The sequence below is a fragment of the Elaeis guineensis genome, chromosome 10 (genome assembly GCF_000442705.2).
Source record: "Elaeis guineensis isolate ETL-2024a chromosome 10, EG11, whole genome shotgun sequence".
Classification (NCBI taxonomy): Eukaryota; Viridiplantae; Streptophyta; class Magnoliopsida; order Arecales; family Arecaceae; genus Elaeis; species Elaeis guineensis.
The window spans coordinates 5,928,401-5,955,614 of record NC_026002.2 but is presented as its reverse complement, the minus strand read 5'-3'; the positions used below and the strand labels follow the sequence as shown (position 1 = coordinate 5,955,614).

At 36.6% G+C, this 27,214-nt stretch overlaps 2 protein-coding genes across 6 annotated transcripts; both read left to right on the top strand.

The window, feature by feature from the left end:
• The first annotated feature begins 956 nt into the window (after positions 1-956).
• On the top strand, positions 957-1,990 carry LOC140851994 (zinc finger BED domain-containing protein RICESLEEPER 2-like). The gene is made up of 2 exons (XM_073244538.1): positions 957-1,010; positions 1,508-1,990. The coding sequence occupies exons 1-2, from the start codon at positions 957-959 to the stop codon at positions 1,988-1,990; spliced, it is 537 nt and encodes a 178-aa protein (XP_073100639.1).
• A 5,866-nt stretch (positions 1,991-7,856) lies between these two features.
• LOC105053473 (uncharacterized) lies at positions 7,857-26,975 on the top strand. 5 transcript variants are annotated; one of them, XM_010934654.4, is made up of 4 exons: positions 7,857-8,201; positions 11,727-11,909; positions 25,151-25,528; positions 25,760-26,975. In XM_010934654.4, the coding sequence occupies exons 2-4, from the start codon at positions 11,729-11,731 to the stop codon at positions 26,458-26,460; spliced, it is 1,260 nt and encodes a 419-aa protein (XP_010932956.1). In that variant the 5' UTR covers positions 7,857-8,201; positions 11,727-11,728; the 3' UTR covers positions 26,461-26,975. The 5 variants fall into 5 exon arrangements, with proteins under 5 accessions (XP_010932956.1, XP_073100361.1, XP_073100360.1 ...); XM_073244260.1 differs by lacking the exon at positions 7,857-8,201 and adding an exon at positions 8,407-8,427; XM_073244259.1 differs by lacking the exon at positions 7,857-8,201 and adding an exon at positions 11,386-11,416.
• Positions 26,976-27,214: the final 239 nt, after the last annotated feature.

The window sequence follows — 27,214 nt, the reverse complement described above, 5'->3', positions numbered from 1 at the left end:
ATTCCGTTCCGACGGCCATCTCCATCAGCCGACTTCTCTCCTTCATCCTTTATTTTAATCAGCTACGTCTCTTTCTCTCTCTCTCTCTCTCTCTCTCTCTCTCTCTTTCTCAGCCAGCCTCTTGTCCTCTTTCCCTATGAGTTGCGATAGACTGATGGCCACAAATCTTCTGAGTTACCCCCCCTCGTCAGTCAAGTATGGGTTTTTCAGTTTACTATTTTTTCTTTTGTATCCTTTTGTTTAACGTCCAAATTCCATGTGGGTTCACGTGGGTGCAATGCAATTCCTATTGTTGGCATTAAAGTGTTGTGTTATATTCTCTTAAATTGATGACAGGTATGTCTACTTCTCCTACCCACCCTAGAGATTCTTCTATCCCTTTTCAGTCAAATCCTGACTCATTTGGGAGTCAAATTCTGCTAGACAATGAACCTGATATCGATTTAAGTGATAATAAGGAGGAGGGTGAAGATATTGATGAAATTCAAGATGAGGGCAATGACAATACAAATGGTACTAATTATGTTAGGGGTCCTGCTCCAACTGATGAACAAGATGATGGCTCTAATGCATTTGAAAAGAAAAAGAGAGCCAAGACTTCTTCAGTTTGGTTAGAATTTAAGGGAGTTGAGCTACCTGACAAATCTAGAAAAGGAGAATGCATCCATCGCAAAAGAAGGCCCAATATTCCTAAACGTAAGAGTACAACTCAATTTAAGAGGCACTTAGAGGCATGCACAAGGCGCAAGATATACCAAAAGCAACAAAAAAAGATTAATTTTATGGCTGCTGATTCAAGTGTTGATGTAAAGGCAACTGGATTCGTTAGTGCTTTACATGATGGGAAGCTTGACATGATAAAAATGAGGGAGTCTGCTGCACATTAGATACTTATGCATGAACATTCATCTTCTATTCTGGAAGAAGAGGGCTTTAATTTGATGATGAAATGTGGGATGCCTGAATGGCAAAAGATTTCTCGGCAGACGGGGAGGAGTGATTGCTACAAGGTATATGAGATTGAAAAGAAGAAATTGCATCGTTTGTTAAAGTCGATAAGCAAGATTAGTGTGACTACTGATTTGTGGTACTCTTCACCTCAAAAGATCGAGTATATGGTTCTGACTGGACATTTTGTTGATTCTAATTGGAAGTTACAGAAGCTGAGTGTTCAATTTTGTCCACTTACCCCCTCCTCGTCGTGGTATTGATGCAGCAGATTCTATTTTCAAGTGTTTAAATGAATGGAGAATTGAAAGCAAAGTAAGTTTTATTCTGACAAACGTTATTTTATTTTGTTTATTTATATATTATATTTGACAATCTCAATTTAATTTTTTTCATGTATTTGTCGGTCTTTACCGTCTCTGTTGATAATGCTGCTACAAATGGTACATGCATAAAAAGGATTTTGAATGGCACTTTCTCAAGAACTAAGAAGTTAGTTCGTGGAGGAAAGCTATTTCATGTTTGTTGCTGTGCTCATATTCTTAATATTATGGTGCAGCATGGACTAAGCGAGATTGAAGTGGTGATTGAGGATGTTCGTGATAGTGTCACTTATCTTAATGGAAGTGAAGCAAGACTTGAGGTGTTTGCTGAGATTGTCCAACAATTACAACCGCCGTATAGAAAGTTGATTTTGGATTGTCCAACCTGTTGGAATTCAATTTATGACATGTTGGTATGTGCAATCAAGTTTAAAGAAGTTTTTCCTAGATATGCAGATCGAGAACTATGTTACATTTGCTGTCCAGATGTTGAAGGTTGGAAAAAAGTTGAGAAGTTATGTGAGATTTTAGAGGTATTCAAAGCTGCCACCGAAATTTTTTCTGGGACAGATAATCCAACAGCACATTTATTTCTTAATGAAGTATACGGGGTGAAGGTATTGCTGGATAAAAAGTCAAGTACCGAGGATACTTTCATTAGACGATTGATTGCAAAAATGAAGGAAAAGATAAATATTGGGGTGAATGCAATCTGTTGATGGCTATAGCTGCTATTTTGGATCCTAGGTGTAAAATGAGCGCAATTGAATTCACTTTTCCAAAAATGTTTCTGGAAAATGAAGCTAGTCAGAACATTTTGAAGGTGAAGGAAGCTTTGTATGAGCTTTATCAAGAATATGTGACTATCTATAATGCTTGTGGGGAGCAAAGTGGAGAAAATCAGGGTTCTTTTAATTCCAATGTTTGTGTTGGACAAGAATCTTTATCGTCATCATCTGGATGGTCAGAAATTATGCAATTTGTTAGAATGGTTGAAACTGTTCAACCACAAAAATCTGACTTGGACAATTATCTAGAGGAAGGCTGTTTTATTTGTGATAGAGATACAACAAAGTTTAATGCATTGGAGTGGTCGAAGACAAATAGCTTAGGTGGCATTTGATGCATTACATAGGTAATGTTGCTATGCTAATGTGATTGCAGAGGGAATGTAATTACCTGATAAAATTACAGGAATCTTATATTGCAGTGTTTGATATGTCAGTAATGTTGTTGTAAAATTATAGAAAATTCTACATTGCAGTGTTTGGTATACAATTTAGATTACATAAAATAGAAGCTAATTTTTTCAAAGTACCTCCATCCTTACTTATTGATTATCATCTATTTTTTAGACGGACAACTTAATTTTGAGACCAACCATTTTTGTGACATCACCCATTATGTTTTCTTTTCTATTTTCACCAACTGGAACTATCCATAATTTATTTTAATTTATTTTGATGGGCGTATTTTGATCCTGAAGTTATCTTGTTGCAAGATTACAGGATTATAAGATTACATGTAATCATATAGCCACTTCTTCTTAGATAATCAGATTATCTTTTTTTGAAGTAATGCTGCATTACATATAATTCAATATTATCTATAAAAGTAATGAAACAAATAGTATAATCTGATTACCTATTACAGAATAACATGTAATCCATATAATCCTGTCAGGATTACATGCTACCAAACATCCTCTTAAAGTATAGAATCTTGTCAAGGATGGCAGCTGATATCATAGCTATTTCCATCACCACAATGGCCTCAGAAGCAACTTTTAGTATTGGAAGTAGGATCATTGATCCATGCTGCACCTCTTTAAGTCTAGAGACAGTACAAGTATTAATTTGTGGAGGAGATTGGTGTAGAAATCTTTATGGAGTGAAGAAGAAGCTCAAAGTAAGTTTAACTAATAATTAAATTTGAATTATTATTTTTTTTACTTATTTAGTTACTTAGTTGAATTATTTTGATAAATTTCATAGGTTATCAAGGAGGAAGATCAGCCCAAAAAAATTATACTACCAATCTCTTGATCTTTGCAATGGGTATGTCTTTTATAATATTTTCTTAAAATTTTAATTTTTAACTTCACAAAACTTATTGTCAAGCTATTTGTTTTACTTTATTTTTTGATTTCTTTTATAAACTGGTGGGATTTGCGCCTAGTAGATGCAGAAGCTTCTTTTCATATCACTAAGCTTTTGCTAGTCTTGCCTAGAGTTGGGATGTGATGCTATTTGATGGTTCTCCACTTTGATATTTGCTTGTGGAAATCAAAATTATATTATGTGATGTCTAAAGTTGTTCTATTTTCTTGGTACTTTTAATGTTAATCTAAGAATGTTATGGATAATTTGGATGCTTTATTTATATCATATCTGGTACTTTGATTTGTTTTTGTTGGATTTAGACATTATATTCTATATATGTTGTGCAATATATGCTATATTATATATATATTTGAAAATATATGCAAGGATCATGTTTATTTTGAAATTTAAAATTTGCCATTAGATGTAATCGAGCTCAAAACTCGAGCTCAAAATAGGCTCGAAAGTAATCGAGCTAATCAAGCTCGAGCTTGAGCTTTGGCATTTTACCTTCGAGCCGAGATTGAGCTTGAAAATAAAAGCTCGTCGAGCCCGACATAATCGAGTCGAGCTCGAGCTCCTCATTGCTCGAACTCGACTCGGCTCGATCACCCCTAATGCTATTATTTTCTAACGACTAGAGCACATCTCCACAATTTCTACTCTCCAGTGAATGGCGCATATTTTCAAAGATGACAGTATTCATCTTGGTCTATAAAACTCTACTCCTCAGGATCTTCTGGATAAGTGAACACTTACTTCGCATGCCTTCTCTTAGAGACTGATTGCATACGAATTGAATCTGTCTCCTCCACTAAACTTTGAATTCTTCCGACACCATCTCTGATCTCCTTACGATATCCTTTGAGCTTTTTCTCTATTTCTTTACTCTAATCTATCACACTTCATACTCGACTTTGCTACTAGCTTTATCTACAAGCTCAGATTTTTTCTGTTTGCTTTCGTGAAAGACTGACTTAGCATCAAAAGGTCCATTGCTTGAAAACCCCCAGCATGAGGACTTTTCTGTTTTTAATGATTTGTCGGGTAATAGATTATCTACTTTAATTAAAATAAAATTAGAAAAAGAAAAAGAAAAAGAAAAAAAAGAGAAACTGCTTGTCTTCCTATTTTAGATTTTTGAGAAACTGCACCAATCTTCCTATTTAGGATTTTTCGGGTAACCGACTCGTCTCGAATCTTAATAAGATCCATTTAGCAAATTTTTTATGAGATGTAGGAATGGATTTAGAATTAAAATCTGTTTAGGTTTGGGGCAGATCGGTGATTTGCCTCACAAGGATCCACTAACCGAACTCGATTTTATACATATTTTATAAATTTTTGTAAAAGTACATACATAATAAAAGGATGAGAGGATTTGAACTACAAATATTTTTATGATCTCACCATTACCTTAACCAATAAGCTATGGTTCATATTTATTGTCTAAATAGATTGACAAATATTTATATTATAAAAGAAAATAAAGAAAAAAGTGAGGGAGAACATAGAAAAAAATCAACGAAAATACAAAAAAAATAAAAAAAAATAAAAGATAAGACCTTTTCCACATAAATTTATCATTTTTTCCTTTTCATTCTCTTTTTCAAAGATCTCTGGGGATGGAGAGAACCCGAGAGAGATCGGAGGGGTATTTTAGGTTCCGATTGGGATAGTTTCTTGAGCTTATGGGATTTTGTGCGAGTTGTGACGGTGTGAGTTGGTCCCTTGATATTTTTAGAGGTTAATCTTGGTAGAAGCATGATTATTTATCTTCATCAAACTTCCGTATGGATGCAGGAACCAAGCCCCTCTTATGCTATTCAAATGCTTATCATGGTAGCTTGTATCGGCCACCATAGAATAAGAGAGAGAGAGACTCAAGGCTTATGGTTTAACATGTCCTTATCTTTTATTGGTGCAGAATTCTACCGATGTCGGAGAAGCTGAGTCGAGGAGATCACGACCGCCGTCGGAACCTGCGATCCACCGTCGGGACCTGCAAGGGAAGTCTAAACCGGAGTTGGGAGTGCTCCGGCAAATCCTCCGACGTTCAAGTCAGTACTCTGCTTCAACAGAAATGGAGCATTCGAATGAAATTTTAGCAGAGTTTAGAGATAGTACTTAGAGCTTAAAGGAGAACGTATCTGGAAGGTCTCTTTTATAGACGGGAGAGTGTAACCGATTGATAGCGACATCCGAAACTGTCTGGTAGTGGGCTGTTCGGGGCCACATGGAGTTTGTTATGGAGAGTAGTGATGTTCGTTGTCGCAACTTGTGGGAGAGTGGTGGGGCCACGTGGAGTTTGTTACAGAGAGTGGAGTGGTGTCCGTTGTCGTGACTTGCCGCGCAGTTCGGATCGGATGGCTAAAGCTTGGTTGGGATGTCTGGTGGAGTGGAATAGCTCTCTGTCTCAGCAATCTGAGAGAAGCTCGGATGTTTCTGAGGTTACTGACGGGCTGTTGTTGGGTGCCTTAGGCGTTGATGCTGCAGACAGAAGTCATCTGCTGTAGAAGCTCGGACGAAAACTTTCTGTTGGAGAAATCCGGTTGGAGTTTGATTGTTAAAGAAGTCCGTCTGAAATTTATCTGATGTAGAGGCTTGTCTGAAGACTGTCCACTGGAGAGGTCCGGTTGCATGAGAAATCCGGTAGAAGGTCGACCGATAGCGAAATTCGAAAGGTGTTGTGAAAGTTTGTCTGCTGGAGGAGTCTGGAGGATATGTGGAAGGTCGATCGCTGGAGGGTCCAAAGGAAATTTATCCGTTGGAGGGGTCTGGTTGGCACTGTTGAAGTCCGGTTGGCACTGTTGAAGGTTGATAGCTGGAGAGATACGGAAGACACCAGAGACAGTCGGTCACTGTAGAAATTCGGCTGTTGAAGCCCATTCGTTGTAGAAGTTCGTCCGGAATCCATCCGTTATAGAAGTTCGGACGGAGTCCGGAAGGAGGCCGCTTACTGCAGAAGCTCGGATGGAGATTGATTGCCGTGGAAGTCCGGATGGAGATCGCTTATTGTAGAAGCTCGGCTGAAGTCCGCTTGCAATAGAAGCTCGGACGAAATTTGCTTACTGTAGAAGTTCGGATGAAATTCGGAAGGTGGTCGACCACCGTAGAAACTTGGATGGAGTCTGGTTACTGTAGAAGTCCTGCTGTTGGAGAAGCCCGGACATTGACGAAGTCTAGAAGAAACTCAGAGTAAAGTCGATCGTGATAGGAGGAAGTCTGAAAGAGATTCGGAGAGTAGTCGAAAACTGTAGAAAATCGACTGATAGTAAAACCCAGAGAGCATTTGGAGCAGTCCGATAGACGACTGAAGGAGCTCATTATTGGAGAAGTCCAGAGGGTATGGTAGGAGTTCGTCCGTTGAAGAAATCTGGAGGACATTGTGGAAGGTCGACTGCTGGAGGAGTCCGGATGGTACTGTGGAAGCTCGGACGGTCGGGGGAGCTCAGAAAGATGCCGCACAAGGTCGAAAGTTGGAAGAGTCCTGAGAGGGTTGGCCTCTTACGAACTTCGGCTGGGATAATTTTATACCCAACATCTTTTATGAATATTGGACGAGGATCCTCTGGTGTGCACACGATGCACCCCATGGTATGGTGCATCGCATGCAGCATGCATCGCATAATGCGTGCGGTGCATTGCACGTGGCACGTATCGCACAGCATGCTGCATGCATGGGCATGCATTGCAGAGGATCCGCGCGCTATGAACATTAGCTTTATGAGATAGCTTTTGCATCGCCTATCATTTTTTTTTTTCTCCTTTAAGAATCCATCGTTTGTCCACATTATCATTTTTCTGGGCATTGAATCACTACTTTTTTTTCGATTTATTGTCTTAATCCATAATAAATCACTCTTTCCGGATTTTAATTGAAAAAATCATCTATAGATCCCTAGATGAATCTAAAATTACTTTTAAATCCTTGAACTTTTCAAAAGAGCTAAAAAATTTCTGAAATGCTAAGGAGTTATTTTTAAATTCTTGCCGTCCATACAAATTGATTATACAGGTTTCTGTTCTGGATACACAAGTTATGGTTACAGAGGTTTATGTTCAGATTACCTGCGTAACTTGTATATAAATCTGTGTAACCAATCTGTAAAATTGTGTAATCAAAATATAAATCTATGTGAATGGCAGGATCTAAAAATAACTTTTTAGTATTTTAAATTTTTTTAATTTATTTAAAAAATTTAAAAAATAAAAAATAATTTTAGATCCACATAGAAATCTATAGATAATTTTTTTTATTTTAACTTTATATGATATTTGAATTGATTAAATGGGTTCGGATTAATTAAGGTATCCAAATAACACGAAAGGTCAATCGGGCAGATTCGGGAGTCCGACTTAGAGGGATGGGTTTGAGGTTTTTGGATAATTTTGTAATGACGGATTCGGATGGTAAGATCTTAAACAGGCTCGGCAAATTTTGCGGATACCCTGTGCGTTGCCATCCACTATTCCTCTCCGTTGCCTCTGCCCCACCTCCTCCTTACCTTCGCCGTGGCCACCTCCATCCCCGCTCTCAGTCGTCTAAGATCTTCCAGCGCCTCGCCAGCCAAAGTCTCTTCGTTGAGCACGTTTCCGCTTGGTGTAAAAGGGAGGGATGAGGCGGTGCGACTTTTCCATGAAAATTTTTCTGAACAGGAGTTTGGGGGCATTTTGCGATTGTGATAAGTTCTCCACGTGTCGCAAGGAAGACGTCGCGACGCGTCCAGCAGCGACGGACGCCTTTTTAACGCCCCAAGAAGATTACCCCATTGCAAGATTTCACACGCAACGCCTAGGCAGATCAGATAGCTGAAAGGGTAGAACGGTATGCGTCCCTTCGACCGATCTTCCTTGATTGTTATATTATCTTTTCCAGCTTATTTTCGGTTCCTCTTGATTATTGCATCCATTATTTGAACGTTACAACGCCATCTTTTTTTTTTTTTTTTCGTTTGTGAGGATCTTGATTATTGCATCCATTATTTGAACGTTACAACGCCATCTTTTTTTTTTTTTTTTTTTTGTTTGCGAGGAAGATTGGAGCAGATAAGGTATGTGCCCTTCTTTGCCCTTCCCCTCCCTAAGTTCATTAATTTTCTTACCCTCTCCTCCCCTTATGGTGTACCCCCAATCCAAACAGAGTGTTAGTAGTGTTGATGAAACGTTGACGTGCCATGTTTGAAGATGCTCGCCTTTATTAATTTTCCTCTTTGCTTGCTTTTATTTTTTTAGGTTCATTTCGTTCACCTCTTTGTTCTTCTTTCAATCCCTATGAAAGAGAGAGACAGAAACTCAAAGTGCCATGTTAGCTTGCAAATTTTGGGCATTTTTCATGGAGTCCGTAAGATTTTGAATACAATTGTATTCTTCAGTAGAAAAAGACTGCAAAGATCACTGGCTAAAGCGGGGGTTATCATATGTTCAGACCAAACATTATATTTCATCAATTGTTTTATAATTAAATGGCAGTCAAGATATCTGATGACTTTTCTTGATTATCTGCCTTGACCATGGTCTTAAATAAATAGTCGACATTATTAGACGTGCATCAGGTATGCCTATCTTATTTAATGATTTAGAAATCTTGTAGGGGTTCTGGCACGTTCAACCAGTTCATCCATGTGATATTTTCAGGTGTATGGGATTGTCTAAAGAGATGTGACAGAAAGATGAAGTTTGAGGGATTAGACTGCTGGAACAGATGCCAAGTTTAATTGCTCGGCAACGGCAAATAGATGATACCTTAGAGGGGAGGGGGGATATTGTTAAAAGTAACATGCCCTGAAAATGCAACAATTTCATCCAATGGAGTTCAGAATTAAGTAATGTGACAAGCAATGTTTTATAATCAATGATTCTTATGAAGGGACTCCTAAAGATTGAGGAGCTAGCATCCAAGTTTTTATATGGGCCCCGAAAATATAAGGAGATTCATGAAGGTGACTCATAACAAGAGTTGATTGATGAAGTCACGGGATTACCTGTTGTGAGACGTGTTAATTGTACAACAATGAGTTTACATGACAAGGATACATCATCTTGCATTCTCAAATTGTTGACCAAACACATCAACATCAAAAATTGAGCTAAAGGGACATTATGATCCCCTCAAGGGCTCCATGTTGTTCTTAACCATTAAATCTTGGAAATTTGGGCAAGAAGTATAAAATTATTATTTCTTGATATGATCTCGGGAAGAATCTGTGCTGTGGAAATGAATTGTTGTAGTTAGAGTTTTAGATGGTTATCGTTTAGGTTATCTTAGTGGCTTAGTCAAGTTCCAAAAAAAAAGATTCATAGGATGCATTTGTTGTTTAAAACTCCTTCGAATAAGGAGCTTGAATATCAAATGATTGGCAAATAATTTTGATCACCAAAGTCAATATTTAGTATGATTTAATGTCTTGTATTAGATTTTTATTAAAATGAATATCTTAGGTACTGTTAGGGGTGCACATGGCTCTGATTTGGGTTTAGGAGTCAACCCAGAACGAAACCAGTTCTAGTTGATTATCCATTTTCAGAATTAGAATCAAGTGAACTAAAGTTGGAACTTGATCGAACCAACAGAGCCAACATAGTGGTTGGTTCTTTGGTTACCCATTATAAGAAAAGGAAAATTTTTTTAGGATTAAAATTTATGAGTCATATTCAAGATATACATTTAGAACAATTAGTGAATAGTATTAGCCAAATCTATTAAATAGTATTATATTAACAAACTTGAAAATAAGTTATAAATTTTATAAGTATCATGCCGCAACAATGTATCTAATATTATAAATATTATATATTAAAATGAAGGCTAACATATACTATGAGTATATGATATAGCAAACCATGAGGTTATATGTATGTTATATTATAAACATGGAATATATAACATTATATTATATAGATGGGCTGTTTTTCTTGTGTTTGATTGGGTTGCATGACCTCTTGGCCTAAAAAATCAACCTGAGATGGTAGCATGGTGCGCATTATAAAGGTCTATACCAAGCATATCATATCAATGTTAAAGCAGTATGAGTGATGGGGCCACACCAAGTATCAATACATCAAACCGATTCTTGTATCGGATGTACCAATACTACACCAAAATGCTACTGCTATAGAGTCCAATACCGAGATTGTGAATCTTGCCAGATAGGATTGTTCAAAACAAGAATAAAACCAGACCTATACAGCTTGGCTCAACTCAGCTAAGCTTAATCCTAAACTAGTTGGTGTCGGCTATATGAATTTCTTTCCTCCAAATATAACTAGACCAATATGTGCTAAAATTCTAACCAAATTGATCCAATGAGGTTGCCTTGCTTCAATTCTCAACTTTAACTGAAACCCTCACACCCTTAGTTAATAGGTAGCTTAGGAAAGTCTTTGTTTTTAACTATTATGATTTAGTGTCATCTAGATCTTTCTATGTTTAAAGCTGAGGGAGATTAAGATTTTTGAGAATTAATTTAAATATGGTTCAATTGAGGTTTGGCACTTGAATTGCCTGCAATTTTACATTTAATACCTATTTATACTTGATGGAGATAATTTTGTTTTACGTCAGGCCTAACTGTGTGCAAATACAAACTGGAAATGCTAACTATGTATGGACTAAATGTAAAATTGCAGGCAAGCAAAGGTCCGGGTATTAATTTCACCTTTATCTATTTGTAAATTCTTTTGTGAACCTGGAAGTTGAGTACCAATTATTCTTTATTTCATGGTTTATACATGCACCCATCGTGTCTTCCAAGTTTAAGCCATACACTTGGTCATAAATTTCAAGAATAAATTTTCAAATCTATTTTCCAAAGGGAGGCTGGAAATCATGTAGAAGGGAGTAGGAACAGTAAGATTCAGGACACTCTTGGTCAAAATTACGACTTTCCAGAGCTTATCTCCAGTTCTTGAATGTAGTCAGCAGTGAAGCATAAGGCCAACCCTTAGCAGATGGTAAAAGCTTGTTGGTTATGGGAATAAAATACTTTGTTTCTGTGTCTTTCAGGTAATCATTCAACTGAATGGTCATGTCTGAATCTTCAGGTTATGGCATTCTCTATATGTCAAATCTCATATCTCTGTCATCCTTCATTTTCTCTTTGCATGTAATTTTTTTCTGGAGGAAGATGTCTTGCTCTTTGTTTTTTCTTTTTTTTTTTTGGGTAAAATATCTTGCATTTTCACTTTATGAAGTTTTGAACATGAACACCACTTTGGACATCAAGTCTAAATATTTATATTCTTAAGTTTGTTGATGCATTTTAGGTTTTTCTCTTTCTTCATTTACATACTCTGTTCTATAATTTCATCTACTGAAGATGATAGTTCTTGTAACATCATAATAATTTCTCAGAAATGCTGGCCGTCCTTGTGAAGCAATTTATACCATCAACATGTACTAATTTTCCTACAAGATGGCACTTGACCAGTAACTTGTCAGAAGTACGTGTTCGAGTTCCATTGACTGAAAGGGGAGTTCACAAGCAGATAGGCCATTCTCGCATTGTTCCATGGTCGAAAAGATCTAAGTTTCAAGGTAATAACCAGATCTCCAATTTTGTTGCACTTCCTTAGAATATTGACCTTGCCGATCCTATGACTTCCTATTATAGCTAATAACTAAAAATAATACTCAACATCCTGCATGATAGAAATCATATTAAGTAAATGGTAAATCTATGTAGCTATAAGGATTTTGTAGAACGACTTCTACTATCTGTGATTTTTTTTTAAAAATTCATTTCTTTTTTATTAACTAAAGGTCATGTTTGGTTGACAGGAATGTAATTATTCCCATTCTTAGGATATTCATTATTGGGAGTTATGGAGAATGGTTGAATCTGATTCTGACACTTAGATAATTCCAAGAAATCTCAAGTGAATGAAGCAAACCTTGCAGCATATTCCAATTTGCATAAATATATATATTATCATCTAATGATTTTAAATATAATATATTAGTAATAATATAATAACCATATACCATAATACATTTTATAGTATTTAAATATAATATTATGACAGAATTATAATATTATTAATATATATTATATTATACTTTCTTATCTTTCATAATTCCATGTCGTACAATATAACTATATTTTCAATCGTAGAAAATAAATATAGTTGCATCCTATGTTAGTGCATATTATTAAGAATTATAATTATTTATTATGTCAATATAACTAAAATTGAAATATATATAATATGTCAAATATTATAGTATTACTCATATTTGATGATAAGACAAATATAATTGATAATATGTTATAGTATAATTTTCATAACATTACAATAATTGTGTAACACTAGTATTTCTAGTGCATGGTGCCTGTGATTTATTTTAGAGAGAGCATTTGATACACTATCATGATCTGACGTATCAAATTGTGTGATAATATTACTTTTTTGCTCACAAATATTTTTCTTTGTACACTCAATCATTTTACAACTAATAGAGAGAAGAAGAATGTATATAGCAAATGGTGTGTCCATATAGAATGAGAAAGGAAGGGTAGATCCTAAAAGGAGCCCACTCCAATTACGTCTCTTGGAGGGTGGGGGCCAATGAAAAGCTAGGGTGGACATGCATGTGTGAAGAAGAGCAATATTTATGTGGTTTGGTGTTTATTAGGATCTGTATCAACATAGAAGGTAGTACCATCCCGAATCACTCGGTTCGGGGCATATTGAATTGTGATGGGGGTGGAGATTCGAGAAATCTGGTAAGGGAGGGGGAGAGGGAGAAGCTAAGAGAGGAAAAGAGAGGAGGGAGGGAGGGAGGGGGGGAAGAGATGGATTTCAAGTCCCCATCTTGTCTGGCCACACGAAAATAAGGGAAGCAGGGGCTTCATCCCCTTTTTTTGATTTTTTTAAAGTGAAGTTGGTCTCTCCCTCTCTTAGCCTCTCTCCCTCCTTCCCCTCTCTCTCTTCCTCTCTTTCCTTCTCTCCCTCTCCCTCTTTGTCACCCATTTTGGCTGTGTATCAGTATGGGTCAGAACAGAACGGCAAGGTACCATACCGTATTGTACCATTGGGCGACTAATATAGGTCCCATTACCAACATAGCATACCTTGCTTATGAACATTTTTATGTCATTTTTTATCCAAATTGTCTGTAAAACATATGATAATAATGAAAAGAATTGATCCTTTTGGCTTTTCAATATGTTTATAAGTTTTTATTTTTTTAGTTTATTCAAGTGCTTAAGTTATCTATAAGCAAGATTTTGTCAAAATGTCCAAGCAAAACCAAGAGAGAGGATAAAGTTTACAAAAACAATGCTTTATGGGTGGATGCAACTACTCATGATCTAATGCCAATCAAAGTTTGCCATGCCATTTCGTACCATCCCGTATTGCTTGTACCGGAGAGATACCAGTATGGTATCGAGGTTCAATTTGGTATATGAGTCAAATTGGTCCGTACTAATCTGAACTGAGTGGAACCACTCTATATCACCCGATTTCAAGTAGTACCATGGTTGGGAGTGAGAAAAAGTGTTGGGAGCCTGTCTCAGTATGCTAGTGGTACCATATCGACCATACCATGCCAAACTGGTAATTTACTGGTATGATTCTTAGTACTAGTTTTGCAGACCTTGATGCGAACCAAATTTGGTAAACTATATAGTATGATTAATAGTTTCATTACATCTATAAGTCTTTAGAGTTAATAGATAAATGGGCAATCATCTTCATTTGGTCACTTTCCATCAAATGCCATTTGAACTTGTCTTGACATTCTTACAAGCATGTGCATGAATGCTTCTAGCTTTTCTAGACGTTGTATATTCTCCAAGGCTCTAGCTTGTCCTTGGCATGCAACCAAAAGATTCTAAACACTAAGTACCATGCGAGATGTTCAGCTAGAATTGAACCCTAGATTGATGGAACGTAAACATGTAGAAAAGCTTTTACTTTAGAACATCAAATTCTTCGAAATGTTATACCTTCACCAAGTGCTGTTGAATTGCAAGTTGTTGCATGCAATAAACTACTTTTATACCATCATTATACTATATTATGATTTGGGCAAGTATGAATGACCTTTGAGGAGCTTAACCATCTATTAAGCATGATCTTGTTGGAAGAATGTGGATTTATATTGATGGACTACATCAAGCATTTATTTAAGCTTCTTAGAATTTTTTTGGCTTGGTGAGATATATTCACTATGCCATCACTCTACTTCTATGATTTCCTTTATGAGATGTTTGAACTTTGAGATTATAGGCTTGAGGTGAAGACTAATAGTGTCTTTGGAGGATGAATATTCTCATCTTGTTCATGCTTAGTGAAATTGCTCTTTAGCATTTAAAAGCATGGTGAATCTTCATTTGGTTGACTTGGTGAGACTCTCTAAAATTGATGCACAATTATGCCCTACTTTCTAGGAGAGATATTCAATTGTTAGAGAAAATTCTCATATAAATCTTAACACATACAAGGTTGTGCTCCTCTTATCCATTTAAGTTCTTTTGCCCTGGCCTTTTTTTTGTTTTCCTTGCATTGTAGGTTTGCTTCCATGATTTGTAATTGAGCTCTTGCTTGTTGTTTGATCTCTTTTCTTCTTTGCTCAATATGTCATCCTGAAGGTGAAGAAGGCAGACAACATTAGACGGATGCTTTAAGCGCACTCCAAAGTGTATTAGTTGTAAAGGAAATATTCACCAGCAATTGTTGGAATTGTACTCCAACATCTTTGATTGTCCAGTGGACTGTGTTAGAGTTCACTTGTAAAATACTCGCTATATCAAAACAAAGGATATGGCACTACTCCATGGTAATGAATCAAATTGTTCTTGGACTTAAAATCATGGCTTTGAGAATCCACAAATCTTAATATGATCCTTGCTCTTAAGGTCTCTTTGGCTGATTCTTGAATTACATCAATGGCATAACATATGCACGAGCCGACTATAGCAACCCTAATTGTAGTTGATCCTTGCGAAGGTCACAACTCATCATGTTCCTTGAAGTCCCTTAGCATTACTCTTCTATGTTAGGACAACTTTGAAACACTCATGACTTCATTAAACAAAGTGACATATGACACTACTTTGTGGGTACAGACCAACCCATTCCCTAATCCGCAGTTCATCATGTTTCTTGAACTGACTGCTAATGACACTAACACTAGTTGATTCCGGCAATCTTGGAGGGTAAGGAGCATTAATCATGCATGTGCTCCAAATAAACTTACGTATATTTTTAATTAAATAAACCTTCACTTTGAGGGTGACATTGTAAGCCTTGAGCACCGTGATGATGTGACCCTAGTCTTTTCCGATTGACATATCATAAGCCACAATTCAAAGATGCTCCATGAGGCAAACCTACAAGAAAAGAGTGCAAAGATCTTTTTAAGATCTTGATTACAAATTTTGGAAACCAAGGATTTGGAAAGGAAGGCAAGTCCAAAATAATTCATATGGATAAGAAAAGTGCAACCTCAATTGTTTTTTAAGGTTGGTTTAAGAATTTTGCTGAAGGTCTTTCTTAGAATGAAGGGTGTAATTGTGCACTGATTATCAATTGCCTTCCCCAAGTCAAGTAAAGCGAAGGTCAATCCTATTGTCCAATGCCCAAAATGAACATTTCACATAGAGTGCAATAGTTTAGAACATTAATCCTCCAAAAGCACTTATTGTTCTTCACCCTAGGATTTCGATCCTTGAACCACTTGTGTAACTGCAAACAGGTGGTATAACTGCAAGCCAACAAAGCCAAGAAGCTTATGTAATGGCTTGATGTACATTACATAAATGGTTGACCTTAATTATCGGAACCCTCTACACTTGCTTGAACTGAGGTACATTACAATGATGGTCTCAAGAATGGTTGTATTGGATGCAATACATCAATTCACCGAGATGATGTGAAAGCCGAACACTTCAAGGATTTTGATGCCGCGAAGAAAAAAACTTTTCTGCATGTGTGAAGTGAACAGTCCAAGCCTCAAGTTATGTATGGTACTTGATGTTTTGAAGCTTCAGATTGCATGTTAAGGATGAGCTAAATTTTCGGGGATCCACGCTCGAGGTGGTGGAAGCTAGAAGCTATGGGGATTAAAGAAGCCATTTGCATGCCTGACTTGCTTATGAGGATGCCAAAACAAGTTCATATCAGAATGGGTGAATTAAGGACCAAATGGAAATGGCTTGGAGTTGGAGCAACCAACTTTCAATTTTGAAGATGTATGCATGGCTTAATACTTGCATCTCTAGCGTGGGAACAAACTTAATGGGGATTAATTCATTTTTGTGCATCCATAAAGCATTGTTTTTTGTAAACTTTGCTTGCCTTCCAATTTCACATGGGTAATTTGATAGAGATTTGATTATAAAAAGCTTAAAGCACTTAAATAAGCAACAGAAAATAAAAATTTATAAAACATTTTAAAAGCCCAAAAGTTATTAACTTATTATTGTTTTATTTATATCCATTACTTTTGGACATTGTCTTAAAATAAAAAGAAAACATATAAAATACTCACAAACATCCTAAGAAGCTCGAAGATAGATAACAATCTCTTATATTGCACTTATTTCTTGTGATCTCTGAACCACTAGCTCTATGTTTGCAAAATTGCACTTTGCCTAGTCACTTTTTGATATCATCGACATGCCAGGTGTTGGTCAAGATCTATGGTTCTTAGAATGTTGCCCATCAGAAGATTGAGGTGCTACAATTGATAAATTCCATAACTATTAGTGCGTCAATGTTGGTTTAACTTGCATGTCTGCTTGTCCAGCCGATTTCCAGTCTTTTCCTTGAGGACCTGAAACTTGGAGCAGATTATCCATCTTCTTCTCTGTCAATATATCCTAGAAGATCACCGAGTGTATTGTGAATCATAGGCTAATGAGGGAGGTCAAATCAGTGGCATAAGCCCTAACTTCCCATCAGCTAATAGAAGTTGGTCTTGGGCCACAAGCATTCATATAGTGTGATCGTGAACGGTTTTGTAGAGGTGTGTGAAAATACTAGTAAATGGATAAACCTTGCAGCAAGCACCATATCCTTCATATGTGTGTGCATGGATTGATATCACTTATAGGCCTTGTACCTCCTAGTGTGGCACCGCAACCTTAGGGTTGGCTAAACTAAAGACAAGGGAATGGTAATGCAAGAATATTAACAAAAATTCCTCACCAAATTATGAGCTGGAATTCGTGATTGTCAAGGTAGAGTAGTACATTCTTCCCTCCTGGAAGATTCTTGTCCCATGGGAATGATATCCTTATACAAGCTTTATGGCACCTTGATGTGACATCTTGAACCAAAATCTCAATAAAAGTTGACGTTCACATAACTTGAAGTGGAAATAGGGCTTTCAAAGGCTTTTTCCTTGGTTAGAGTTGGAAGCAAGATAAGAAATAAAAAGGAATAGGAAGAGATCAATGAAGTGGCTCTTACCCTCTTAATTCGATTGATAAGAGCTATCATGTTGAGCACAAGTACTGCCTTTGGATGGCTAATGGTCATTGACCTGAAGTACTGCGACATTGATGTCACAACAATCAATCGAAGGGATAGTATTGCGCTTAATAGTAGAAAATTTCTATTTGGAATGTTGCAGCTTTTGGAATTTCCTGGGCACACTTGCTTCCTAAGCATTTCCTTATTCAAACTTGTTTAGGGGCTTGCTTCTATGTACTTGAATCCAAATCCCTTGACATCTTGCATGCGCTTTTGGTAACCCAGGCTTCATGTCCACGAAGGTAATGGCCAGCCCACTTGTCCAACTAGAGCCTAATAAACTGCTATGTTAGCAACCATATCAGTAGGTTGCCACGTAAGGCTATCGAATGAATTCAACAGCTTGAGTTCAGCTCAAGAAAAGCTCAAATCGAGCTCTGTTTAAGCTAAATAAATCAAGCTTGAACCAACAAAACAAGCTTGGAATTAATTTCAAGCGAAAAATCAACCTACTTTGTATACTTATATTATATATTTTACATTCTATGGATTATTGACAATTGATTATGGATTTAATTTGCATATTTTGTTTATTATTTGAAGTAATTAATTATATCTAGGCTTGATCTAACCTTGAAATTTAGCAAGCTTGAATTGATCGGTTCCACATGCATGGCTTGAATCAAAATTATGCTCAAATTGAGCTTGAAATAATGGTAAACAAATCAAATTGATCTTTGCATTTAAGCTTGAAATAAATCTCAAACCAAGCTTAATCAAATCCATGCCCAATCATGCTTGGCTTGATTACACCCCTTTTGAGATTTTTAGTTCCTAATCGAGCAAGAATGTCATGTCAACACTTGCCACTTTAGCGAATGTGTTGATGCTCCACTAACACATTGGGTCAGGCCAATTGTACAAAACGATTAGTTGATTCTAGCTTAGAAAATAGCAAAAGATCAAAAAGAAAATCGAGAATAATCAAGATGATTTTAAAAATGAAATGAAAAATGCTTAAAAATTTGAAAATTGAAAGAAAACACAAAAAATCAAACAAATTCGCAAAAATTAGAGAAAAACAAACAACTATAAAATTTTCTAAGCTTTAGTTTTTTAAGCTTTCAAGATTTCATAAAAAAATTGCAATACTCTGAAAATTTAAAATTCTATAAAATTTTAAAAAATCGAACAAAAAAAATGTCTCTAAAAATTTTAGAAAGCGAGAAAAATGTCAAAAGATCTAGAAAGCTTTAAAGTTTCCAACAATTAATAAAAAGAAAAATTCCAAAGATTAAAAAAGATGCTTGAGAAGTTTGAAGAACCCTAAATATGACTTTTTTCTATGTTACAACAAGTAAACCCTGTGAAATCCTGGTTTCTTTATTCTTTATATCGGGGTTCACTCAACAATAACTATGTAACAGGTGTTGGCTAGCTTCGTTCTATCTTGTTTGAGGTTGATGCTAGTTTGCTGCACTTCTCTTGATTGTCTCGAAAACAACAAAGAATATGACATTTTAAAATACATCATAGCACTAACCCGCATGCATTTGTCTTCAAGATGGTTCCTCATTGTGATTAAAGTAGTCCACACCTATGATTGTGCTCCATGCAAATGTTTAAAGTATCCTGTTTAAGAGAATTTTGCTCCATGCTAATGGTTAAAGAAGCCCATAACCTTGGAATCATGCTCTATTCCATTGATTAAAACACTCTTACAAACTCATAGGGTGTACATCAAATGGTGAATGGCCACTCATCCTTTTGAATCAAGACTAAGTGCTAATGATCTTTTTTTCCCTTGGATCAATCTTTAACATTGAGTGCTGGAGCATTTCATCCTTTAGGTAAAGATCCATGCTAACTGTTGATAAGCTTCATCTCCCAAAGATAACAGTCTAATTTCAAAGTGATTTTTCAAATGACCAAGAGCATAGTAGGCTAGCTTAATCTTGCCTATTTGGAGATCATCCATTTTTGCATTAGGTGAAACTGTGAAAGCACAACAAGCCAACTTAATCCGACTTAGTTCAAAGCTATCCATGCATTGGAACACTCCTTGAGAAGCTCCAACATTTTATGGTACTTTGAAGTGATAAGAAAATACCATTTAAACAACATCACATAAATATAATTTCTCATGGCTTGAAGTTTTCATGGAATGCCCAATATATCATGGTGGATACATTCAGCTAGGCCTCTAGAGGTTAATTTTCAATTGCATTTGCCTAGTTTAAAGACTTGGAGGTGGAACTTGATTTGGTTGAACGTGGATTCAAAGGTATTAATCTATCTTAACCAAGTCAAGAGAGCTAAATTTGATATGATTTAATTCGGTTAATAAGGCCGAACACAATTAAATCTGGAAGATGGCCGCCAAGTATGGGCTTGAGTTAGCAACCATCTTAGACCAAATTTACAAAATTCAAGATGTGATTATTGCATAGATCATCTATAGATCTTTACTATGGTAAAAAATTCTGGCCAACCCAAATGGTACAGGCCATGTAACCTAGTCTTCAACGTGTGGAGGCCATACACTTAAGTCTTTGGCTTCTATAAGTCAAGCTAGACTCAAAGGTCAAAGCCATTTAATCTAACTCTTTTTACTTATTTAGAGCTATTTCATAAGTAAAGAATGGTCTCTAGTGTCAATATTTTCTTGAAGGGGAGGTTATATTTTTAAGCTTTCTAATTCTTTAAGAAAAGTCATGCTCGAAAGTAGTGGATATATTCTTTAAATCTTTCATTATTTTCTTTTGGAGTTAGGCTTTACACAAGATCAAAGCCATTTAGTCTTAAGTTGTCTAGTTCCTTTAAGAAGTTTACTTGAAGGCTAAGCCATGTACAAGTTCTCCAGCTTCTTTTGGAATTTACTTCAATCAATGGCCGTTGCCTCCTCCTTTTTAAGTGTATTGACAGCCATTTGCACCTTTGTTGAGTTGTTTCACACCCAAAGGCCTTGGTCATTAACTTGAGACTTCACACCTAGTGGTTGCGGGCAGACATCTGAAGGCTACTAGCTTAGCGATCCATTCTTCACAAGTTGATGGTTTTGATTGAACCACACTTGAAGGCTGAATAATACTTACTGTAGTTGCAAAATCATTCTTCCCACAAGGATTTTAAATAATGCCCCTTCAACAGGGTACCTATAATATCATGCCATTTCGACAAGCAAAGAGGACCGTGACGGCTGGAGCCTGCAGGATATTAATTTTTTTCTTGAACCGATCATACTGGTCCATAGCTGGTGGCTATAGATGGTACTTATGGACTATACCAGTTGGGGACTAGTTGCTTTTTGTTAATGGTAATATTGACAAAGGTTCGTTGAACTAATACCATTGATATGGTATGTCACCGGTTCATACCGTACTAACACTTGGTATGCTCTACAACATTTGTTCATTGCCGTACATCCTTTTTCATTCTTTTTTTTTTTTTTTCAATTCTTTGTTTGTAAAATTATTGTAATGTTTGTGGGTGCTTGAATTGTGATTTCAATGTTATTTTGCTGTTATTTTATATCGTTTTGGTATTGATGGACCATATGATTGATGAAAATGAATGAAGTTAAATAACATAGGTAATGCATATTTTTGATCTTGAAAGTATAAATATAAAATTGATTTGAGCACCAAAATACATGCGGATATCTAATTCCTCATAGAGTGTCTATGCTTGTTGTGGACATTTGGTTTCTAATCATAATCGAAGCTTGGGATAGATTCCATATGCCCATTTTTATGCTCACACTCAATCCCTAAATACACATGAAAATGCGCACATGCACATCCATGCACTTGCACCTACATGCATGCCTGATCTTTCACCCTTAACCAAGCTAGGCCACCGAAGTCTTGCTCCCGTGCACCCATATGGATGGATAATCAAGGCATATCACCCATTTGCACCTAATGTTCAGACTGGCTATAACAAACTCAATTTCTTTCTAACCTCCTTGTGATATATAATCCCCCTAGCCTTGGTGTTTTATGTTTGGTTTCCACACCATTCATTCAATCCACTAGAAGGCAAAGAATAATATTTTCTTCATAACAGCGATTGCTGCTACCCTAAGTCTTAGACATGCATTAACCCCTATCATGCTTTATGTTTGGCTCTTCGGGTCATCTCCAAACCTCTTCTACCAACCAATATCCTCCAATAAATTTTGGGCACACAAATATTACCACCCTCTATCTTCCATTTGATTCCTAACACTCCATCGTACTATTTCCCACAACACATCAGTATTGGTGTTAAGAATTAAATCCTTCTTTTGGATTATAGGGATTCCTAAGTATGCTTTACTTTTAATATATCAATACAGTCTCCATGTAAATGTAGCTTCCAATCTCTTCCTAGAGATCTATAGAACTTGGTTCTCCGGGATATATTTGTTATTTCTTTTAGTACTAATTGGAATTTCTTTCAAGCTGTATATTAAAAAAAAGAGAGAGGCTGTTTTGATCAAGATTCGCCAAACTAATACTAGAGGGGATATCGGCTGGCAATCAGTTTGGCATGGTATAGGTTCTTATTGTGCCATCCTGGGGCATACCCATAGGGAGAGCTGGAGAGGGAGAGGGAGAAAAAGAGAAGGAGAGAGAGAGAGAGTGAGGAAGGGGGAGGGCAAGGGAAACCCTAACCCTAACCTGACCTTAAGGGGGGGGAGAGAGCAACCTACCAAAATGTGGGCAGTGGGGTCCTGGCCATCGTAAGCAGTCTGATGTCGTGGGGGCTTTTTGGGGGGGGGGGGGGGGGCGCGCTCTCTTGAAGATCTCAAGCCCAAGGAGGGTGGGAGGAGGGGAGGAAACATGCAATTCAAATGATTTAATAGCCAAGGAGGAGTTTATGAGCAAATCAGCCCGTCCCATCTTAAATGCCTGAACTATGCCAATCCAACACCTATCTAGTTCAGTACGCCCTGAACCAGCTGGTTCAGTACGCCCTAAACCAGCTGGTTCGACATAATTTGATAAATATTGGTTCTAATTATTTAAACTCCTTTAGCTGCCCAAGAGAAAATATCTGGTCTCATTATATAGAGAATATGGATCCTATTGCACCCTGAAGTAAATTCCTTCACCACTGTTGAGAAGCTAAGATAGCTGAATTTTGAAATTTTAATCTACGAGTTGTGCTTGTGTGATTTTTTTAATTAAACTTCAGAAAAGAGTTGGATAAGGAGGGAATTATTTAAATTTACAAGTAAGCTAATCCTCAAGCCTAATCAGTGAATATTCACATAAATGTGCAGGGCATCAAGGAAAATGTAAATTCATTCTTAATCTTCATCTAAATTATGCTTGTTCTTCTTTATGTCTTTCTAAGATGGCTTTGTGCAGGCCGCATAGATCCATTTTAAGCTCTACCAAAGAAAGGAGAAAAATGATCTAAGAAAAGAATTCATTATGGGGTAGGGAAGTTTTTTGAGAAAAATATAGGAGGATGTCAGGAGCTAAACAAATGATGATTCAGATGAGCTGTCGATCAAGTTTTGATAATTTTCTTTAAGTTTGGTCCTAATACATATAATCTGCTAGTAACTTTGTTTAGACTTGAGTTTGGGACTTACTAGTGATCTATTGGTGTGGACTTCAATTAAAGCTATCCGTTGGATTTAATTTCTGTTTAGTTAGTTTTGCTTTCCATTTGTTCTTTTTTATTTTCTTTTTGTGATTTTAATGGAAATACCATATTTTGTTTAGCTTTTTAAACTAATATGAATATCTGTTATATGCTTGAAAAGGAGATGCTATCCTTGAGGTCAAATATAGGGAGCCAGACAAATAAAACTAGTATTCAATACAATTCAATGTAATAATGATATGATAAGCATTTTCTGTTTCCAAAGCTACTATTACAACGTGGAAATCTCATATCACATGCTGATATAATTTTGATGATTTTATAGTTAAATCATTATTGATTGTTTTTTTATTTATATTTTTCTTTTGATAAAGGCATTTGCATGTGCATTTTTGCTAGTAATTACAAAAGAAGAATTGTTGATGCTATATTGGCTGCAATATTTTGAATGAAGCTTCTCCTTTCTGGAGAAGTGTCTGAAAGAAACAGCAGATTTTCCTCTAGGAGCAAATTTTCAATTGGGTAATGGACAAAAGGTCTCTGATTTCAATGATAACTGCTTGGAATGAATCCGCTAAAAGACTGCTTTCACAGATTATTTGAGATAGGTGCTATGATGAAGGCAAGAATAGCAGAGCTTTGAGTCAGGAATAGGTAGGATGGGACTTAAAACCTAACGATATAGTATTACAGAAGAACCTGGAGAGAAGTATCTGTCCCTATCTTCAAATCTTAGTGTTGTTTCGCCTTCTAATGGACCTTGATGACATTTTCTATAGATGGAACAACTCTAGTTTGTCTTCAGTAAAAGACTGGTATAGAATTCTAAATTATGGTGGAACACTGTTCGCAGATGTGAAGATTCTCTGGAAAATTCTTGTCCCCAAGAAGGTCAGGTTTTTCCTATGGCTTCTCCTGAAGCGATGGTAGGAAACTTGAAGAGGAAAGGACCTCCACCTACTTACTGTGTGTTTTGCACCTTACGAGAGGGAAATATTGACTGTCCGTTACTTTCCTGCAGCTTCTTAGCTCATTGGAAAGGAAGTTGAGCAATCCTGGTTCCCATATTATATTGACCTTTCCTAGAGAGATTGGAGTCAACCTTCTGTGGCAAAAGAACACAGTGTGTTGGAATGGAGCGGTGCTCGCAACCTGCTGATCTTTGTATTTGAACAATAAAAAGCACATTTTTGAAGAAATTTTTAGGAATGAGGCCAAATAATTAAAATGCAAAGTTCTTGAGTGAAAGATTGGAGTCTTTTTGTTGCTTCTAAAAAGCTTGATCGGGTAACTTTGTTTTCAGTGTTTGGGGAGGTAGATCTATTTTCTGTGTGGTTGGAGGTGAAGGTCATTTGTTCTTCAATTCTTTCCTTTTCAGTTAGGGCTTCTCTGGCTTCTTTCTAGGTAGCGTTTTGCCCTTTCATTGTATCTTATCATTCCTTGAATGAAACTGATTGGGTGTGCCCATTTTTTTTTTACTAAAAATGATCAAGTAAAATTTTAAGCTCTGGGCAAGTTGGTTGGTATCTATTATTTTATAAGGTTACCGATACATTTTCTGGACATGAAATGCGCTCTTGATAGAAAAATATTGTCTTGTTGTTGTGTTTTCATTTCTGACTTATGCTGGATTGTTTGTTTATTGCAAGTACTTGACCATCTAACTTTAAGCGTTTGTTTTCTTATTTCTTGTACTACTGATCCCTGAACGTGAACTACAACACTTTCAAATATTGATTATGAGATCTTCAGATTTTCAGGATTTTGCAAAGCCTTCACATCTTTTGCCAGCAGAAGAAGCAATCATATACAAATACATTTCTGGAGAGAGAGTTTCCTCCTTGGAATTGGATTCATCTAGCTCGTTCTATGTACTTGAGCTACACACAAGCAAAGACTTTGGCTCTGGTTTGAGTGACATAAATGCAGCCTTACTGCTCTGCCTGATAGATGTAAATGGTGATTCATTACTACAGAGGGTTTGTGCAGTTTCATTAGAGCATACTAAACAAAAGAATGACATGACTTTCTCTGAGGTGGTCCACTTTCAGAGAGATTCAGTTGATATTGTCACTTTTAACGGACCCAAGCTAGAAAAAATTGAAGCCTTTTGGATTGGCCTTGAATCAGGTAAGTTCAAAACACTACTTTTTGACATCATTATCAGTTGTGCTAAATATATGATCACTCGCACATATCTGCAACACTAAAAATGCGTGAAAGCTAAATATCATATTATAATTTTATATTCTCAAGTTTAAAACGTTGCATGTAGAAAACTTACATATCACAAAAATTAGTATCCATTGATTACTTAAAGTGAGAATTCATGTGTCCTCTGCTTTTCATCTTCAAGGTCAGGTTCCTGGAGGTTAAATGACATGCAGTTAACGGTGATAAATGGTCCACTATCTTTGTCTAAATCAATTGAGTGCATAAGCGAAAGCCAGTTTGAAGGTTGGCAGTACAAATTCGAAGCTAATAACATCTTACTTGGAGAGAGAGGAGGATTGTCCATAACTGAGCTGAGACCTTTGCTTATTACTGAACTACCTTGGAATGAGTTTTCAACCTTGCTAAATAAGCACTCCCAGCCAGCAACATCACTAACAAATGCTAAAACCTCTATCGAGGATGGTATGAAGGAGTATGCAGATCTGAAGTTCTCATTGCTACTTTACGATCTAATTCTTATATTAAGTGGTTCCTCTATCTTAGTCTTGACTGCTGGTGAGAAAGCTTCCTTCTCATACTTACTTGGAGGAATCTGTGGCTTCCTTTATCTGTTGCTATTGCAAAGGTCAGTTGATGGATTGTCGGTTCCCATGTCGTCTTCTTCAGATGGTGAAATGGAAAACTTTGTCCTATCCTTTGGTGGATTTAAGAGGCCATGGTTAGGCTTGGCAGTGTTCGTGGCTGCAAGTGCACTGGCAGTTAAGCATGGGTTGGGAGGTTCAAGCTTAGAATTCAGACCAACCGAATTATTCATTGGAGTTGCAGGCTTTCTCACTTGCAAGATAGCTGTGGTCTTGGCAGCATTTAAACCAATCCAGAGAAGTTAGGAGGAAAATGGATGCTGATAAGCTTTCAGTGGCAAATGTCACAAATCTGGTCAAGTTGCAGTGATCTCAACTAAAGTGGGAGTGTGCTTTTGGTGTGGATGAGATCAGTTGAACTTTTAGTGATTTATCTCATTCAAGCTACTCTAAAAGAAAGTAAGTTGCCATTTATCAAAGGAAACCTGGATCATCACAGCACTGGAAAAAAGGACAACACTTGATATGTTTCATGCAGGGTCTTTAGCATCTACGGAATCGGATGCTTAATAGTAACTCCTATGAGGAATTAAAATTAATATGTAATGTTTGTCTTTACCATAGAGCCATAGCTCTCTTAATGAAGTAGGTGGAGATTGACTCTTTTTTTTTTGTCTTTTTTTTTTTAGGGGAGAAGAAAAACTATAGACATGCTTTGTATGTCAATACCTGCAAGGTGATGAATGATGATATCTTTTTCTGTTTCTTTGAATATTTTCTTTGAGAAATAAAATGGTCCCCAACTTTCTGATGATTGAGAATTTGATTGTTTCATGAAAAAGATATTGTTATTTAAATATATTTATCTTTGTAACCTCATATAATGTAATATATCGGCCCAAATGGGCTCGGTATCAAATTGGGTCTAGTCCACACGACCAGCCCAGCCATCTGAAATTGGCCCAAGGAGCTGCATGAATTTTAAAGTAATGGTGGAGAAAAGGGAAAGAATATGATGGGAAGAGGACTCCCTCTGGATTCCTTCGATGGAATCCTCCCA

What these genes read in the sequence shown, in the direction of transcription:
- LOC140851994 (XM_073244538.1), top strand. Translation starts at nt 957, where the DNA reads ATGCCTGAATGGCAAAAGATTTCTCGGCAGACGGGGAGGAGTGATTGC. An exon ending in GGAGGAGTGATTGCTACAAG is followed by an intron (nt 1,011 to 1,507) that starts GTATATGAGATT and finishes ATTATGGTGCAG; the next exon opens with CATGGACTAAGCGAGATTGA.
- LOC105053473 (XM_073244259.1), top strand. Translation starts at nt 11,395, where the DNA reads ATGGTCATGTCTGAATCTTCAG. An exon ending in GGTCATGTCTGAATCTTCAG is followed by an intron (nt 11,417 to 11,726) that starts GTTATGGCATTC and finishes ATAATTTCTCAG; the next exon opens with AAATGCTGGCCGTCCTTGTG. An exon ending in GAAAAGATCTAAGTTTCAAG is followed by an intron (nt 11,910 to 25,150) that starts GTAATAACCAGA and finishes TGAGATCTTCAG; the next exon opens with ATTTTCAGGATTTTGCAAAG.